This window comes from Prionailurus viverrinus, chromosome F2 (genome assembly GCF_022837055.1).
Source record: "Prionailurus viverrinus isolate Anna chromosome F2, UM_Priviv_1.0, whole genome shotgun sequence".
Lineage (NCBI taxonomy): Eukaryota > Metazoa > Chordata > Mammalia > Carnivora > Felidae > Prionailurus > Prionailurus viverrinus.
This window is the reverse complement of record NC_062578.1, coordinates 19,244,474-19,264,335: the sequence shown is the minus strand read 5'-3', so window position 1 is coordinate 19,264,335 and position 19,862 is coordinate 19,244,474. Positions and strand designations below refer to the sequence as shown.

Sequence of the window (19,862 nt, the reverse complement as noted above, 5' to 3'; positions counted from 1 at the left end):
TCTGTTTCATACCTGTGGCAGTTCCCCCAGGTGTCAGGCTTTATTTATACAGGCCCCTCATACCAGCTTCCCTGCCTTAGGCAGACCCAGTGCCAAATCACCAGTTGTTACAGCTATTAAGACCTCAGACTCCAGGGTCTAAAACCTGAATCCATATCTTAGGTCTCAACAAGTCACACTTGCATTAGCACCTCTAACTCTGACTCTCATTTCTTTATTTTGGACATCTCTACTATTTCATTTGTTTGTTTGTTTCTTTTTCTTAGCTTGTGTGTTTGTTTTACCTTAGTTTTTCAGGTTTTAAAAGTTCACAGCATAATTAGAAGGTACTGGCTGTGTTGGCGATAGCTATTTTATGACTTTATGTCCATGTAGATAATGAATCTACCGACTGGATGGCCTGTACCTCAATTTCACTCCACATTTGTTCCATCAAATTTCAGCCTTCTTTCTCCATTCTCACATTTTACATCCAAACTTAACTTACAGATGGGAAAAGTAGCCTAGAGACACAAGGTCTAAAATCTAACAACACTATGGAAACAATTCACAACCCTCTGATTCATTGGACTTTTCATCCAGTAGTTCCCAATCTTTAGAATAATCAAGGTCTGCCTGAGGGGTTTATTAAAAATGCAGAATTCAGGGGCGCCTGGGTGGCGCAGTCGGTTAAGCGTCCGACTTCAGCCAGGTCACCATCTCGCGGTCCGTGAGTTCGAGCCCCGCGTCAGGCTCTGGGATGATGGCTCAGAGCCTGGAGCCTGTTTCCGATTCTGTGTCTCCCTCTCTCTCTCTGCCCCTCCCCCGTTCATGCTCTGTCTCTCTCTGTCCCAAAAATAAATAAACGTTGAAAAAAAAATGTTTAAAAAAAAATTCAGAATTCAGGGTCCCATGCAGAGATTCTGATTCAGTATGTCTGAAGTGAAGCCCAGTAATATGAACACCAAACAGTATCCCAGTAGATTCAAATATCTGTGACATGAGTTATTAAATTTTTTTTTAATGTTTATTTTTGAGAGAGAGAGAGAGAGAGAGAGAGAAAGCACGAGCCAGGGAGGGGCAGGGAGAGAGAGGGAGACACAGAATCTGAAGCAGGCTCCAGGCTCCGAGCTGTCAGCACAGAGCCTGACGCGGGGCTTCAACTCATGAACCACAAGATCATGACCTGAGCCAAAGTCAGACGCTCAACCGACTGAGCCACCCAGGAGCCCCTGTGACATGAGTTATTTAGTGACTTCACCCTATAATCTGAGAGATTAAAAACAGACTTCTAACATGAGGTTTTTTAAATTGTGATTTATACCTTAAAAAAAAGCAGAATAAAAAAATCTAATTAAGGTTTCTGTTTATCTTATTTACAATAGAAGTTTTTAAAGCTTCCCATTTAATTATTCAAGACATCTTTTCCTAAAAGGTGTTCTTTTATAAAACTTATTTGAGCTGTCTTATTTTTAAATGATGCAATAGGAAATATGCACTGCTACAAAGATCCTGACATTATTTGGAAACTTTCTGCCATGATAATTTTGTCTCAGGAGAAATGAGAAAATGCTATAAAATTACCTAGGTATAATTTATAGAAAGCTGAGTCAAGAAACAGGTGTTACTTTTGGAATGATGAATCTTGTCCTTTTCCTCACTCATAAATTTCTAGTATACGAGCCTCTAGACTCTAAATCAGATATTGGGTTCATATGTATTTATGTCATTAATTCTCTTTCACTGAGGAAATCAAGAGGTAGATACATTACCTTGCCAGCTCTTTCACAAACCAAACGCGTTGAGTACAAGTACCAGTGGAGATGCTAGTGCCTCAGTGGCTTCATCTCACACTTGTCGCTTCATCTCACACTTGTCCCCGCACCTGAATGTTAGATGCTGCTCTTGAAAAGTATTTGCATCTCTGTGCTCGGAGCTTGGCTACAATGCTAGCTAGCATTCCACTTCCAGATGGCTCTTATTACTACCTAATTACTTTTAAACCCTGATTTTATTTCAAACAATTTACCATTGTCAAGGGTCACCTCCAAGTACAACATTGCTGAAATCAAATATTTTTGGTGCTAGGTCTATGGTTAGGAGAGTTCAGGAATGGCTTTTTTAAGAGTGATTGATAGACCATATGGCAAAAGCCATGGCTAAACTATAAATCCAATATTAAAATTTAAAAAGCTATAAATAATGTTTATTGCAAGTATTCAGTCACAATTATTATTTATTTTATTTGTTAAAATTTCCAACTGTCTTGATAAATGAATTAGAAAGTATCAAAGAAATATATTCACTCATTCATTCATCCTTCTGATAGTTATTGAGTTCTTATTATGTACCTCAATGTGGTAAAGAAAATAGATTCCTTCTCTCAAAGACTTCGCATCCAAGTGGAAGAGGAAATTATTGCAACTTACCAAAATCATGTGAAACTATATGCAGAAAGTCAATATGATTAGATGACAAGAGTTAAAGACAATTTGGGGGATTTTTATCTCCTTTGCATTATTAAGCTATTTTTTAGACTTAATATTGATTGGAGATACATGGATTTAAGGACAAAAAATAAGTCTAAATTTGCACATGGATTAAATAGACTCTTTTGATCAGCTGTGTTCTTTTAGGTTTCAGCTCATTGTAAGCTATCGCCCGCTCATAAAATTAACACACTGTGATCCTGCAAGGATGTTGTTCACCTTGACTTCCTCACTTCAGGCACCTGTGTATTGACTCTAACAACAGTCAGAGCAAAATTATATATACTGTCTTTATACAACACACATTACCATGAAGGCCTTTTTTTTAAGCACAAAACTTATTAAGGCCTCAAGAAGATAATGGTGAAAATGATCACCAAAGTGATCCAAAGTGTAGAATGAGAGTCTATGTACATTTGAGTGAGTGGAGAGTAGACAGGGAGTATAACTGGGTTTGCATTTGTTTGCATAAAAGTTTGGGGCCACTGTTAATGCTTTCCTACATGGGTGTATTCTCCTCTTTGCATCTCATGCTGCTTTTATCCTAGATCATTTCACTTAGGATCCGTTGCATTGACGATCTTTAAAATAGTCTCTTTATTTTTATATTAGGTTCAAGTACAGCCCACTTTCTGAGTCTCATCAGTTGTTTGTCTGAAGTAGGTGTACAGATTCCAATAGAATCTGTAAAATGTCACTGTGTTATTCACTGTGTTTCTGAACGTGCCAGCTGAGTGACACTTCTGTATGCCTGTTCTCACCTGAGCACTCTGCTCTTAATCCCTCTCCTGGATGTGTTTCCTCTGGCCACATAAGCTTACAGCTACAGAAGTGGGATAAGAATTTTTTTTAAGGCCTTTTAACCCAGAAGAGTAATTTGCTAGATCCCCCTGGGTACAGGATTGTAATGTTAGCCATGTAACATATTGGTCTTTCTGGTAGCTATGGCATAGGGGAATTGTTAATGAATCACTTCATACCAATTATCATGAGAGCTACGTTATCAATTACAATTTTTATTCCACCCTGCAGGCTATCGTTGATTTAAAAAAGTAACTTTGGATATGTTATTATTTTTTAAGTGATGTTATTTCCATATAGTCCAGACTCCAACCTCTCATCTGGATTGCTGAGCCCATATATCTGACAATGTCAGTAAACCCCTGGAAAGCACACACTGAGTCATGCCAAAGTGTAGTAATCCATTTTTTGTTATGATTATAACCTAGTGATTTAAATCAAGAGTTATATATTCTATATGCTTTAAATATTGTGATACTATTATTTGTTTTGCAAACTTAGCAATGGTTTCTCTGTCCATGCACTTATTCATTTAACCAATAACGATAATCTCACATATAATAATGATGAGATGATCCCAACACACTTCAAAATTGTTTGATAATCACAAGTTATCACTGCTATAATTCCACAATATTCATAGAAGATTGACATTGCAAAACAGACATTCTGTGTTGGTCTTCAGGAAAAACAGTTCACTTCCTTTGAGGTGTTACATACTCTTCCTTGCAGGGTCAGCTTGTAGGACTCTGCACCACAATGAAAACATCACAGAATCAACATTTAACCTGAAGTAGAGCTCATCTTTACATGGTCTCCCTAAACAAGCCTGCATTTTTTGCAGACGTGTAATGTTATGAACAGGAAATGCCTGCCTTGTGGATTTCCTTTAGCTGAAGACAATTTGTCAGTAAACAGCCACGTCTACTCACGTTTATCTTGTTCTGCTTCTACTCCTTCACTTTCTGTGTCACTTGGCAAGATCCACGGCTGATGAACTACTTGCAATTGCTTTAAAGATTCGTCCTGCCAAAGACAAATTTCATTCTGGATTAAACTCTAGATGCATATCATGAATACCAACATGGGTGAACATTTTAGTCTTATGAATTATATGTCCAAAAAAAGAAAAAGAGAGAGAGAGAGAGAAAGAGAGAGAGAGAGAGAAGAATTTCCTCACAACAGAGAAGAGTCCTAAGTTTAAATTCATTTTCATGTCAAAGACATGCCATTAACTCTGAACTAATTTTTTTTATATTCCCCTTTTAATAAGATTTAATGTCTTAATAAGAAGAAATATCTAGACTCTGTTCCTTCCTGAATTAATATTTTTATGGAGATCTTGGCAATCATGCCTAGGAATATAACAATGAAATATTCAATATAAAATTGCACAAAATGTGCCTGTTTGCCATCAAAGTTTCAAACTCCTTTTAATGAGAATAAAGATTAGTAGGATTTAGAGAACATTCTCAACTTTACCTTTCAGTGCTACTTATTTCACTGTCTTCTTCCTCTTCTTACTTCCTTATTTTTGTCACTATATTTTCCATAATTCCTTCTTGCTCTATGCTTTCTTTCATTGCCCTCAACAAGACCCTCATCATCTCCCATCCTGACTGCAGTAATCACCATCTATGAGTTTTCTAGGGTCAAGTTTCATACCCTTCCTAATTCTCCCTACCAGTTTCCTGCCAGAGTGGGCTTTTTAAGATGTCATATGAGGTACTCGTTACCTTTCCATAGTCCTACAGTGGTTTCCCAATTCCCAGGATAAAATCTAAACTCAAAAGCTCCTCATGATCCATCCTGGTCCACCCTGATGTACCACCACTTTCATCTCCAGCTCACCTCAGTTAACCCTTGCACTTCAGATAGAGTTAACAGGTAGCTCCTCAATTTTGTCACTGTCTGATATGCCAAGAGGTTTCACTTCCTGCCTAGAATACACTACATTTATTTATCTGTTTCAGACATTGACACTTCTCCCAGGGCTCAGATGTCCTCTCTACTGAAAGTCTTCCTCAGGGAAGACAGAACTACTCCTGTATTTTGCCGTGTGGCTATTGTGCCAACATAATAATTACTGCATAGTAATTGTCCTTTCATATCCCCCTCCCTCAAAAATAATCTGGAAGGTCCCTAAGGACATGGATAACTTTGGTCACCTTTCAGTTTCAAATTTATTGAGCCATGAATTAAGAAAATCTTTTCAAACATATTTTGAAATTTTAAGACAAAATCAATATGACCTGTTGATTTACTCTCTTGATGACTCAAATTCATCCATCATCTCTCCCCTCTTTTAGTAATGTTTTTCTGTAACTTGAGGTATTTTGTTTATTTTGTTCAGACAAATACTATTAAGATAAAAATAAGGGCCCACAACTCCTGAAAGTGGATATTGCTATATATTAAATTTCCACTTTGCTTACAACAACTCCTGTGTGAAAGAAACATCATATCTGCCCTCCCTTGATTATGGCAGTTAACTCTAGAGATGTTGAGTCCCAATCTAGAGTTTCAAAAAGTCACAATTTTTCTAGAGTTTGGGAGGGGGGCAGGGGTTTGAATAGGTGAATCAGAGGAGATATTTTAAAGAAGTGAAACTATTCTGATATTATAATGATAAATACAAGACACTAGCATTTGTCAAAACCTATAGAACTTCACACAATAGAGTAAAACTTAGGGTATACAAATGAAAAAAAAATATTGTGGACTTATTTCTACAGAGTGTTTTGCAAGCCCTGGGAGAGGGAATGGGTAATTGTTGAAACATCAGCAATGTTCTGGTCTCAAGGCTGTCGAATGCAATAGCACTATGAGAACAGAGCCCCATGATCTCCCAGGAGCCAGTCAGAGACCAGACCATTGTAATTGCCTAGCTGTCATTGAAACTGCACATCTTCCCTACATGCTTTCCCATAAACACCAGATGTGTACTTGGTCTATGTCTGGAGGCTCTTTGTGTTTTCCTCCCATGCATTGACACTCTTTGATGTTTATACCTGGCAAACATGAAATAAAGACTATGTACAGTTTGCTGCTGCTGTTATTTCGCTGGCAGAGGCACCTTGCACGCCCGCTTAGTCTGTCTGAGAACTTTCTTCAGTGCACGGCTACAAAAAATCAATTAGGAGGTTGGAAGATCCCAAGATGGAAAGCAAAACACTAATAAAGCATCTAGATGCATTACAGATGTATGAAATGTAACTGAAGGGGGTGATGGAATAAGGTGCTAACCTAAATAACTTTGAAAATGAATGGAGTCTATAAAACCAAAACCAAAAAGAACTGTTCACAAATACTGTATACTAACTGATAAAGTTGTTTTCCATGTACATATAGGTTAACAAATCTGAAGCTACATATATTCTGGAATTGGACAATGAAGCAAATGGATAACAGATGCAGGGAGCCAAATTTCTCACTGTTGAAGTGGGAGTTTATAGAAAGCAAGGCTAGACTGATCCATGTATAATGTATTATTAGAGTTGGAGACGTCAGCATAAACTCATGTTGAGCTCACTACATATACAGAAGGCCAAATATCGAAATATTTATGAATATTGATATATACATGGGTTACTACAGACACATATATCTCCCTACTCTGGCAGCTGAGAGGGCTTAGAAGCGATGACATCCCAATAGCAAAGAACACAGCTACCACCCATATCTTGGTTCCTAATACCATTCTCTAATGAAAGAACCAGAATTCTTGAAGAAATGACTGATTCTAGGACTGAGGCAGGAAAGATACAAGATAAGCCTGAAGCATCTTGTGGTGCCAGAAAGCAAGAAAGTGTTCACACATGTACGCACGCGCACACACACACACACACACACACACACACAATAATGGGAATATATCAAAGGGATAAAGGAGCCAAGTGAAAAATCTATTAATGGCAGAAGCTAGGACAACTTATACCACAAAATAAATAAGATAGCATTGGGTTATTATGCAATATAAAATAAATATCTGTGAATCCATTCTGACAAAAATAAATGTTTGACTAAATAAATTAATAGGTAAGAATAGATAAATATGCCATGCAAAAGGATTTCAAATAATCTATATGGATACTCTGCTCTTAAGGAGGTGGAGAATAACTTCCTAATCTGTAAGCGCATGCTATGGGTAGTGACTTTCTACCAGAGCGCAATATGGGAAGGAGGGCCAAAAGACTAACTTTACAGTGGAGAAACCTAACCAACACTATCTAAAGACAAGTGATTAAGGTGAATATCAATAGCAATAATTCATAGTATGTATATAACCTTGATAGGAGGTGATGAAATGGAATTTGACCTCTATGGTTTTCCTTCTCAAACACATCATCTCAGTGTAACCATGAGAAAAATATCACACAAATCTCAACTGAGAAACAATCAACAAAATATATGACCAGTACTCTTTAAAACTCTTACCATCATCAAACACAAGGAAAGTCTGAGAAATTGTCACAACCAAGAAAAGCCTAAAGATACCACTACTAAATGTAATATGATATCTTAGATGGGATCTTGGAATAGAAAAAAGACATTTGACAAAAACTGAGGGTATTTGAGTAAAGTATGGATTTAGTTACTAATAATGTATCAGTATTGGTTTTAATTGTGACAAATACATTAATATAAGGTATTAATGACAATTAAAACTGGGTGAGAGGTACATAGGAACCCTCTGAACTACCTTGTCAACAATTCTGTGAACCTGAAACTGCTCTAAAATAAAAAGGTTTATTTAAAAATTAAAATAAGCAAAATAACATTTTAAAGTGATTTTCAATCTTAAAATAAAAGCACTTTTTTTTTTAGTACCAACAACTTGAAAATAGTCTGTTAATCAGATTAAAACTTAAATTCCAGACAGTAGGTCCTAAGAGTTGTCATCAGAAGGAGAATATTTTTTTTCTTTTTATTGCATCTATATGAGATGATGGATGTTAACTCAACCTATTGCGGTCATCATTTCATAATATATATAAATCAAGCCATCATGTGGTATGCCTTAAACTTAAACGGGATGTATGTCAATTACTTCTCAATAAAATTGGAAAAAATAAAAACAAAACTTATATTGCTATAATATAAGAGATGGGCTTTGCACTGAAAAGTCCTTGCCTCAGGGTTGAGAGTCACAGTCTTTTACCATAGTTAATTTAGAACATGTCACTTCTCTTCTTTGGATGGAATGGAGTAGATGAAAATACTAGATAAGATGACCTCTATTATTTCACAAGTGGTAAATTGCTGGGTCTAGATTCTTTAGATAGCCAGCAGATTGTGAGAGGCACTAGATGAACTACTGTAAGGAAAGCTGGCAAAGAAAAAAATAAAGATAGTTAATCCTGAAATATACACTTTAGGTGTAAATTAGTGTTTATTTTTGGAATTTAACTTATTTTTTGTTCAATTTTCTCAATTATTGGATCTGGTTTTGCAGGGCCATACCTTAAGAAACAGCATAAATGCAAAAAAAAAAAAAAGTCTTGGATTTAAAACTCCATAACAGTATACAGGACAGCAGAAATATAATTTCAGAAATTTTTGTGTAATAGAGAGGGAACTCACATCCCTGCAAATTACCAAAAATAGAACACACAATCTCTGATGTTTAAGAAAGAACTATGAAAAGTACCCTTTTGGCTTTGTAAGGTAAAATCAAAACGGCTAAATCTTACTCATTTAAAACATAAAATTTTAAAGTGACCATGAAAAAATATTTTTAGTTAAAAAAGCATTTTGGTTATTTACCTTTTGGTCCCAAATACTAAAACCTGCTTTCATAAGAAAAGACATAGCTAATAAGTCAATTGTGTTACTTTTCCCCATAATAGTTCAGAATATTAAGCAATCCTACTGATTGGTTTCCAGATTTAATGGCTTTACTCCTGCAAAGATAATAAACATTCAGTTATCCTTTGTTTATTGTAAATTATATAAAGTAAAAATGGAACATTAGCTCAGTAAAACATGTAGTTTGGGAAGAACTCTAAAATGGTAAGTTTTTGGAATCGTAGAGATAGTACAAACATTACTATTAATAGATCATTTAAATGTTTTACTTTGGTTTTCCCTAAAATAGGGTTTAATAATATTAATGCACCTGTTTGCTTTATCCATGTCAACAGGAAATACTATGTATGTTCAAACTAAAACCCATCAGACTTTTTGAGGGGGACAAGAAGCTGAAATCTTGAACATTTCTGAAAACAGGAGCTGATATGTTCTGTGCCAACTTGTTCAACAATTTTTCTAGAGGAATATTAAACTATGTCTCAACCATAGTACAAACTGTTTCATACACCCAAGAGCAAGTTCTGGGGTTGCTTTTAGAAGAAATGCCATTCATCCTTTTTCTAAAACACTTTCACCGTAAGTATGTAAACACCCAGGGACTAGGAGTGCTGAGGAATGGTGATATGCATCACATGGAAACCGGCTGCCAGCCGTATGTCAGCATATCATTGTATCTGCCAACAGAGGAAGTGCTTTATAAACTTCAGCAGTAGTATTATTCCACATGGATAGCCTATTTTTGGATTCTCTAAATGCAATCAATCAGTGATTTATGTCATCTGTGGCCATGGAAGTTCAGTATGTTTAGAGAAAAAAAAAATGCTCTTTTGCTTAAACTTTCCCCATTGGATACTCCAATCCTGAGACAACTGAATATCCCTCTTCCTTTGGATAAATATGAAAACAATGCACAAAACATCAGCTTCTATCTTCCAAAAAGGATTAATCGCTTTCATTTTTACTTCTATAACCATAGGATCCACATAAAATAAAAATCCCGGAAGCATGTTGCATGTAAAGTGAAACAAAATTGCCCTCCTCTTCAGGTACATTTAATAGACTGCTCTCTCTGACGCAGAATTAATTCTACACTTCCATTGAAACAAATTTCTCCATTTATAACTTACATACGTAAATTAATACAAGCATACCTCATTTTATTGTGCTTCCCAGATACTGTGTTTTTCACAAATGGAAGGTTTGTGGTAAGCCTGTGTGCAACAAGTCTATCAGTGCCGTTTCCCCAACAGCATTTGCTCACTTTATGTCTGTCACATTTTGCTAATTCTCTCAATATTTCAAACTTTTTCATTAATATTTTATTTGTTATGGAGATCTGTGATCAGTGACTATGACTTGCTGAAAGCTCAAGTAATGGTTAGCATTTTTGAGCAATAAAATGTTTTTAAATTAAAGTGTATACTTTTAAAAGATATAATCATATTGCACATTTTATAGACAATATAGTGTAAACAAAATTTTTATATGCATTGTGGAAGCAAAAAATTCATTGACCAGCTTTATTGCAATATTTGCTTTACTGTAGTGGTCTGGACCTGAACGCACAATATCACCAAGGTATGGCAGTAAAGTTTGAAAGTACCTTTCTTTTCGTATTTGTTAATGAAATGTCTTGTATTCTCAGACTGAGATCCATGATTTTTTAGTAAATTATATTTTTACAGCCCATTTCTTTTGGGAATTGTAAAAGGTCAATTAAAACCTAAAAAGAGGGAAGTAATAAGTTTAGGAAGCTATAAGTTTGAACTCATAGAATTTGGGAAAAGAAAACAGAAAAAAGCAATGATGAAGTTAGAAAAATACGGTGTATTGTGGAAAACATTACAAAATAGATGCAAGGTGCTAAAATAAATTTATGTGACAAACTTGCTATACTACACTGTGCACTGGGACCGCGCTCCATTTTATGTCCTAATTCATGCCATTTGGTGATATTTCTCTGCAAGGAAATTATGGGATAAAATTGTAAGGTTTTGAAATGGAGGAGAGATTACTGAGTACAGACAATGGAAAATAAATCATTTTTTCCTAGCATGTCCTTCTAGTTCCTGATTCTGTGGAGGTTCTGAGTCTTTCATGGACTTTTCATAGACATTGTTTATAGAAATTGCCAGTACTGCAAATGATTCTAGCGCATACATTGTACCCATTTGAACGTGATTGGTTGGTACCCTACAGATATTGGTCAGTTTTCCCAGTTTTTCCATCTCTTTATAACTTCAGCATTTCCTATTTGACTGTATATCTAAGGGTTTAACCATCCTTTGAACTGGTTATAACACTTTACTGGTCCCCTTACTAATTAATGAGTTGAGTAAGTCTTTGATATGTGTTCATTTTATACCTGTATGAAAACCAGGATTAAGACTTTAAAAAAAAAAACAAAAAACATTGTAGTAACGTGGATGGAACTGGAGAGTGTGATGCTAAGTGAAATAAGCCATACAGAGAAAGACAGATACCATATGTTTTCACTCTTATGTGGATCCTGAGAAACTTGACAGAAACCCATGGAGGAGGGGGAAGGAAAAAAAAAAGAGGCTAGAGAGGGAGGGAGCCAAAGTATAAGAGACTCTTAAAAACTGAGAACAAACTGAGGGTTGAAGGGGGGTGGGAGGGAGGGGAGGGTGGGCGATGGGTATTGAGGAGGGCACCTCTGGGATGAGCACTGGGTGTTGTATGGAAACCAATTTGGCAATAAATTTCATATATTGAAAAAAATTTTAAAAAATAAAAAACAAAAACAAGTTATCCTTTAACAAAATGTATCAGTTCTAAATGAATGTCAAAGACAAAATAGGGTTTCCTTGAAAAAAATTGTTTCCTCCTTTCTTAAGTGAATGAAACTATGTCACAAGTAATAATACTGGTTTTTGAAAAGTGAATCCCTGTGCATGATAAAAAATAAATTGTATCTTATCTATGACAGGATAATGGCATGCACTTTCCATAGAAGTGTAGTTGGAACTTCATGACAGTCGCCATCACGCAATAGTACAACTCAGAGAACAAGACGGGCCAAAATAGGCATGAGAAGTGATTTTAAGATACTGTGTTGCATAGAATCGGCCTCCTTTCCGGTTCAGATCGTAGAGCTGGCAAAACCAACCTCCACAGATTTGGAAAAGGGCCTGCCTGCTCTACATGCTTTTTTTCCTGTCTGACACCCTTAGCAATTGCCAATCTGCCATTTGACACCTTGAGTTAGTTCACACTCCTGTGTGTGTTGCCTCCGGCCTTCACCAGCTAGCTTCCTGCAGACGTGAGGAGCTGCTCTAAATTGCTCTTTACAAAGTTTCAAAAAATCATTAACTTCAGTCTTTAGTTCTTTATAGCTTCTCACCCATTTAGGTTGACAATACTTTTCTGAAGCATATACATTTAAATTAATAAATCTCTCATGATTAGGGGATTTGTAAGGAGTGCACTATGCTACTTTCCAATTATTCATATGGGAAATGTGATGTTTTATTTTTATTTATTTATTTGTTTGTTTGTTTGTTTATTTATTTATTTAAATATATGAAATTTATTGCCAAATTGGTTTCCATACAACACCCAGTGCTCATCCCAAAAGGTGCCCTCCTCAGTACCCATCGCCCACCCTCCCCTCCCTCCCACCCCCCCATCAACCCTCAGTTTGTTCTCAGTTTTTAAGAGTCTCTTACGCTTTGGCTCTCTCCCACTCTAACCTCTTTTTTTTTTTTTTTCCTTCCCCTCCCCCATGGGTTCCTGTTAAGTTTCTCAGGATCCACATAAGAGTGAACACATAGGGGGAATGTGATGTTTTAAACACATTAGCTTTTCTGTAAAAAGTGTGACAATCAAGCTTTGGAAGCAGTTGATTTTGATAAGGTGTTTCAAATTCTATACATTTTTTGAATAACTGTTAGTATTATTTCAAAACTGAAATTTCTGTGACTTGAAATTCTTATTCCTACCTGAGTTACCAAGTGTTTTACAAGTGAACAACACATAATGTCTTTAAAAATTTTGACCATAAGAATGATTTTGAAGATTAGGAAAAGTAGACTATTTAAAAATATCTCATTTTATATTTGCTCAAAAATACAAATCCTATTCTGGAAAAATAATATATTAAACAACAAAAAATGTTGAATGGAAATTCCATTTTAATTTTGCTTGTAGAAGAGACCGTATTGTCCCTTTAGTTCGATTTAGGTCTAAACAATATTGACTTAGTGTCATGTGGTTATAATTTTGTCTAATTATAAGACTAAATTGAAAAAAAGCAGACTTTGATCTGCAAAAAGTTGTCCAAACTTTAAAAAGAAATGTTAGATATATTTAAAAATGTAAACACTGTGGTTTATTCAAGTTTTAGTGTATATACTACATAAAAGCAAATGTTTGCTAGCCCAGTTTTAAGTTCAATGCTTCTAACATTTATAAAAATTGTTCCTTATCGTTTGTGACTCTACTAAGAAGCAGAAAGAGAACAAACGTGAAAAAAGAGTAGACGTGAGAGAAAAAAATTATCATTTTATGGCTCACATTCTCAACATACTCTCCATGGAGAAGAATTTGAGTATATATTTCCTAGAGACCAAATGAATTAATATCTGCAAAAAGAAACAAACTAGTAATAAGTTAAGAGCTCGCTAATTAAGATCATACTTAGATGGGGCACCTGGGTGGCTCAGTCGGTTGAGCGTCCGACTTTGGCTCAGGTCACGATCTCACGGTTCGTGAGTTCCAGCCCCGCTCTGTGCTGACAGTTCGGGGCCTAGAGCCTGCTTCAGATTCTATGTCTCCCTCTCTCTCTGCTCCTCCCCTGCTCACACTCTGTCTCTCTCTCAAAAATAAATGAAAGATTAAAAAAAATTTTTTTTAAAGATCACACTTAGAGTTTTATTGTAAAGAATGATCACATGTTGGTTTAAAAAAGAGCTTAAATCTAAATATAAAACAATATTAGATGAAACCACTATGTCAGAGCACCTGGTGACAAGTTGGTTGAATGTCCAACTCTTGATTTCAGCTCAGGTGATGATCCCAGGGTCTTAGGATTGAACCCCACATTGGATTCTGCGCTGAGCATGTAGCCTGCTTGGGATTCTCTCTCTTCCTCTGTCCCTCTCCTCTGCTTGCACTCTTTCTCTCTCCCTCTCTCTCTCCCTCTCTAAAAATAAAAACAAACAAAAAAACAAAACAAAAACAAAACACAAAAAAGCTATGTGATACTGAGCTCCTAAAAAATGCTTATGGGCATACACATACTTATAAATTCAAACTGAGAATCGGTAACGAATCTCATAAGCTGGGGAGATTTTATAGCCCTAGTCAACCAAAAATATTGTTCTTGAGAGTAAATGAATAAACAAAACTCATAAATGTATTAATAAAATTTTCCTCCCTACCCGTATTATACAAAATTGAAGGGTTTGCATGATGTATGTAGTTACTCTCTAGAAATAACATGGAAAGAACACTTTAGGGCAGTGTTTCTCAAACTCTAGGGTGCTTCAAATCACATGAGGATCTTGTTAGAATACATATTTTGATTCTTTGGATCTGGTGTGATTTTGCATATCTTACAAGCCCCCAGGTGTTGTCTGTGTTGCTAGTCAGAGGACCACACCGAGAAGCAATGCCCTGCCAGAACCTCCAACAAAATGGCACAAATCCTCAACCTTGTTATCACATTAAGCATTTATAATCGTGTAGAACATGTATGCTTAGATTGCACATAAGGATCTTTTTCTCGGATGAGAACTGCACAAATTAAAGTTCCATCATCTTGTATGAGGCCCATTTCCTGTACTGGCACCTCAATTTTCTTCTTCCTCCAACAGCGCTAGACTGGTGCAGGACACATTACAAAGGGTATCAGGCACCCCTCTTGTAGAGGTGGCCCACCATCCCAGGCCCACCAAGTAGGCCACCACCAAGTAGGGAATGCTGAGCCAAGAGCTTTAGCAACCACAGAATCCTAAAGAGAAATTCTACTTGGGTACACACCGAAAACAGTGTCTGCCTCTCTTCGGCAATATTAATGGTTTTAATGTATTCTAGTCAATCTCTGCATCAAATTCATTAAACTGAAATTTAAAGTTGGTACTCTAACTCTCCGATTTTTTGCAGCATATATTTTGATTTTTCTAACCTGAACCCAGACAACCAACCTGGTCTTCTCCTTTCGTTATCTCTTCTCCAGGTGCCTTTGGCAAAACTTCAATCAGCTCCAAGCTTGTAAACCAGAGATGTTAGGGACTTAAAGGGGTGCTATATACTCTCATTTTCCTCTCCGAGTGGTATTTGGAAGCAAGTGTGAGTTTAAGTATGGGTACACTGTTCTGAGGAAGTTTTGAGTGGCACATTCAGTAGGCCACTCAAACTGGATCTTAAATGGATGCATGCGCGCAAGAATAAAATATTTAGAGATAAAGATATTCTATCTTTCTGAGGAGAATATTCAAACCAAATATTTGGTACTTCTTTGACATCATCACCAGATTATTTCCCAGTCCCCTTCACCTACAACAGATTCAGATATCTAATTTAGTGACCACTGTGGTTTGGCTTCAGATCAAGTCTTGTGGATTCTATCCCCGGGTTTATCAGCAAGTTCCCAAATACCATTTGTAGACAGTCCAAAGACATGTCCTGTGACACAGAGCATGCTTGGATATCTCCAAACTAAATCCAGACATCTAAATGGTTTTCCAACAAAAATCTACCATATATCTTATTTGTCAAGACAGCACTTTGCTTAATGGCTTGTACAAGTAATGTCCTTGATGAACATTTATCACAGGAATGAACACCAATTTGGTACAGATTGTTCTTTTCATAAGAGCAATGATCATGTCTTATTATTTTGTGCACGTGTTTCTCATTTTTTAGGATATCAACAAATGTTTGTGAGTGAAAATATATGATAGCCCTAGGCCTGTGCAGTTGTACACATCATTTTCAGGATGACTAAATTATTATAAGGTATCCCTCTATCAACAAGGAAAAAAACAACATTTTGATGAAATATTATTTATCATCCTGTTTTGTTGGGCATGACCAGTGTGACTGGGTATACCCCAGACTGGAAACTGTAGAGCAGATCGAGAAAACCCAAGCGAAATTCGTCCTATATGATAGACTGATTTCAGACTATGTTACAAGGCTAACTTAAAACTCACTTCTTCCAGGTAGTTTTTCAGTGACTGTCCTCCACTGGAGGCTTCTCCCTAGAGGCAAAGAGGAATAGAAGTTGAAAAAGTCAGGGGAAGGAGAAAGAAAGAACGATAGAAGATGAATCATGAAGAGTATTGAAACCTGGGAATAACACCAAATCCTTACTATGCTCCCACCATGCTGATTGGGGTTGTCAGTCTGGTGACTTTCTCCTTGGAAGGAGATCATTTTTTCAAGGCAACAATATTTCTTTTAAGTGGATTTTAAGTCACATAAATGAATAACCACCTGGAATAGCTAACTAAAACTTAGGACAGAATGCTAAATGAGATCCGTAAAATTTTGTTATTAATTTTATAAATATGTTAGTTTAAGAAAAAGGTCACCAATTCTGTATTCTATAAATCTGTATGAAGATCTAACACATGGACTTCAAAATATTTTATGGAGAGAGTATAGCTCATTAACCTGTCTTTTCCCAGTGTTTATATGCAGCCTTTCTTTCTCACCTTGCTTGTACATTATTAGTAAATTTTCCATTATTTGTGCTTTTCACGAGACCTTTATCAGGCACTCGTAATCACTGAGATTTAAATCATAGAAATTTAACATCAAATTAAACATACATCCCAAATCCATCTAAACATTGGTGGTCAAAATTGTCAAACAACTCATTAGTTTGGATAAGTTATATTTTTTATACTACATGGCCAGAGACATTTGGAAATAAATCCTGAGATATCATGAAATGATAAATTCTAGGAGAACATGTGTGTTTAAAGGATAACTAAATACGTGTGAATAAAGCTTACATTTGTTCCTAACTTTTGGAGGACATTCTTTTTAACACTTCAAAGATTCTCCATATATTATCTCATTTAATTGGTTTTCCACTACAACCGGAGGGCAAGACATCCTCTGCGAATCTGATGAATAAAGAAACTAAAGCCTGAGGGGCTCAAGGAAATGCTTAAGTTCAAGTGGCTAGGTATGGGCAAAGCCCTGCTGGGACCAGATTCAACTCTGACATTCCTTTCCCTCACTGAAATGAAAAGTTTAAAACATAAAACATTAAATGTACCTTATTTTTTAAAACTTGTGATGTATACTCCAAAGCACTTTGACCGAGTTAAAAAAAAAAAAAAAAGAATGCTCATTTCAAAACAAAAATTAAGCTAGAGCGAGTTAAAAAAAAATGCTCATTTCAAAACAAAAGTTAAGCTAGAAATAAAGTATTGGTTTCCTTAAGCGCTTAGAAATCACAGATGTATAATATTTTCCCCCCCAAATCATGGTTTCCACTAGTGAAAAATTAGTATGCTGTAATTTAACTGTTTCCAAATGCTTCCAAGCTTGTGGGATTTTCAACGGATATGACAGCCAAAGAGATAGGACAGTTATATTTACTTAAGCTAAAATATAAACTATTAGGAAAAATCAAATCCATATAAAACCCCCAAACTGTGAGGAATTTAACTCAAAGCATATGGAGGAGGCTGGAAATTTTCTTCAGATAAACTGCTTTTTCTAGTTGGATTTGCTATACTATCTCCCTTTATTTGGATAATTCGTGGAGAGGGAATACAGCGGGATCTTCCAATTTGGCTCTTCCTTGTGACAGAACTAGTCCTTTGTGTACTAGTAATCCCTTCCCCGTCACCTGGGTTGCCGGGGGTAAGAAGATAGCGAGGCAAACTGCAGTTGGTAAAGATCTGCTTTCTGGAGGGGCCAGCGTTGGAGACCTGCCTGGCCGGCCTCTGAACATCTGAGGGCTAACAGTGAGGCGCTCCAGGGCCGCCCCCGGGCACTCGCTGAAGAGGCTATTTGTTTCCTTGGAGCTAGACTGCAATGGTTTTCCCAATTCATCTGGACACTTGGCAGTCTTATGCTAAGACCTGCTAATGACTGAGGGTTTTCTTGATGGTCAGATGTAACCAAAGCACTGTGTAGGCTACAGGGCTTTCTTGAACAGGCTTGCTTCTTCCCACAGTGTCAGGTCCTTTTCAATACCTATACCATAGAAGAGGAGAAACCCACACAACATCATTCGTTTCAAAGGCCACACAGACTGGAGTTTGGCTGTAGCTACCGTTCATAAATCACTGACATTGGTGGCACTGATGAATGAGGAGCATGAAGTAAAAAGACCACCGGAGGAAAATACAGAGGAAACAAACACTGCATAGAGCATTACAAATTTGGCATAGGGCCGAATGCACAAAACAAAGAACAAAATGTCAGGATCTCTGATCTTAGGGTCAGAATAGATGGCACCAATCAAGAGGCTTGATTCAGTATGTCAGTCTCGGGTTCCCCATTTCTAACCTGGGACTGTTGAAATGCTGACCTTTCCTCCTTCCCCCCGCTGGGGGCGCTAATGAAATAAAATCCCTTTTAAAAGCAGAAAGCTGTCAACTTCCGTCATCCTTTTCTAAATTTAAAAGAACTGGCATTTTAAATATCAAGTCTCTCTAACAATATAATATTTTGATAATCACCCGGAAGTAAATAAAAATTACCCAAATGCAAAATCGCTTGAAAGAGAAGAAAAGGGATACAAGGCACACAGCGGGGTGCGGAGGAGGGAAAGAGCAGAATACGTGAAAACTATGCCAGACGGAAAGAAAAGAAAAGAAAAGAAAAGAAAAGAAAAGAAAAGGGAAGGGAAGGGAAGAGAAGAAAGAAAATGTATTTCCTGAAATGTGGTTTCACTTATCATGAATCTTAATATAACCACACTTGAGATGAAAAATGTTTTAAATGTGAATTATAAAATATGTTATAAACTCAGAGAAAGAGAAAATAAAGACTGACATGATTACAGTTTACCATTTGGCATGGGATTATGACTATTAGAGATGAAGGCTCTTGTTGCTCCTTTAGTTGTTTTCCAGCTAAGGAAATATTCTCGGTGAGAGGGAATATACTAGAGACAGAGCTAGGACTAGGCCCACACTCTCCTGAATTCAATACCATCTCTCACTATACCAGGCTTCTCTTATTTAAGTGTTTATTTATTTTGAGAGAGAGAGAGAGCGTGCATGCAAACGGGTTGGGGGTGGGGGGGGGGGGTGGGGAGGAGGAGCTGTCAGCACAGAGCCCGATGTGGGGCTTGAACTCACAAAATGTGAGACCATGACCTGACCCAAAATCAAGAGTCAGACGGTCATCCGACTGAGCCACCCAGGCACTCCATGCTTGTCTTATTTAAATCAGTATTTGCTATTCATCTCTTACAAATCCTTATGTAAAATGCATATAGACTTGTATTTTTACATAGAATATACTTATTCACAAATCTTTTACGTCTAAGGCCTCTGGTATGAATTTCTTCCAAAGAAAGTTTCATGAGACCCCTACTTCCACCAGAATGCTCTTTCTTCCCACCTTCCCACTGAAATTAAACAATAATCCTAACATAGACAGCACCCTCTTAAGAAGAACGCATAGAAGAATGCGAGCTTGATAGGAATGGCCAAGGCATATCTGAACCTAAGGGACTAATAAAACTTCACCCATTATTTATTCCACAAGTATTTATTAAGCCCTTATCGCATGCCACATACTGTGTGGGGACAGGTGTGGGGACAAAGAGGTGAACAGTCCCTA

The 19,862-nt window shown here is 36.7% G+C and overlaps 1 protein-coding gene across 1 annotated transcript in view; it reads right to left on the bottom strand.

The window, feature by feature from the left end:
* Positions 1-19,862, bottom strand: part of CF2H8orf34 (chromosome F2 C8orf34 homolog) — a 402,422-nt gene that overhangs the window by 25,045 nt on the left and 357,515 nt on the right. The window contains 2 exon segments of the mRNA XM_047842390.1: positions 4,202-4,295; positions 16,259-16,306. Coding sequence (XP_047698346.1) covers positions 4,202-4,295; positions 16,259-16,306 — 142 coding nt within the window.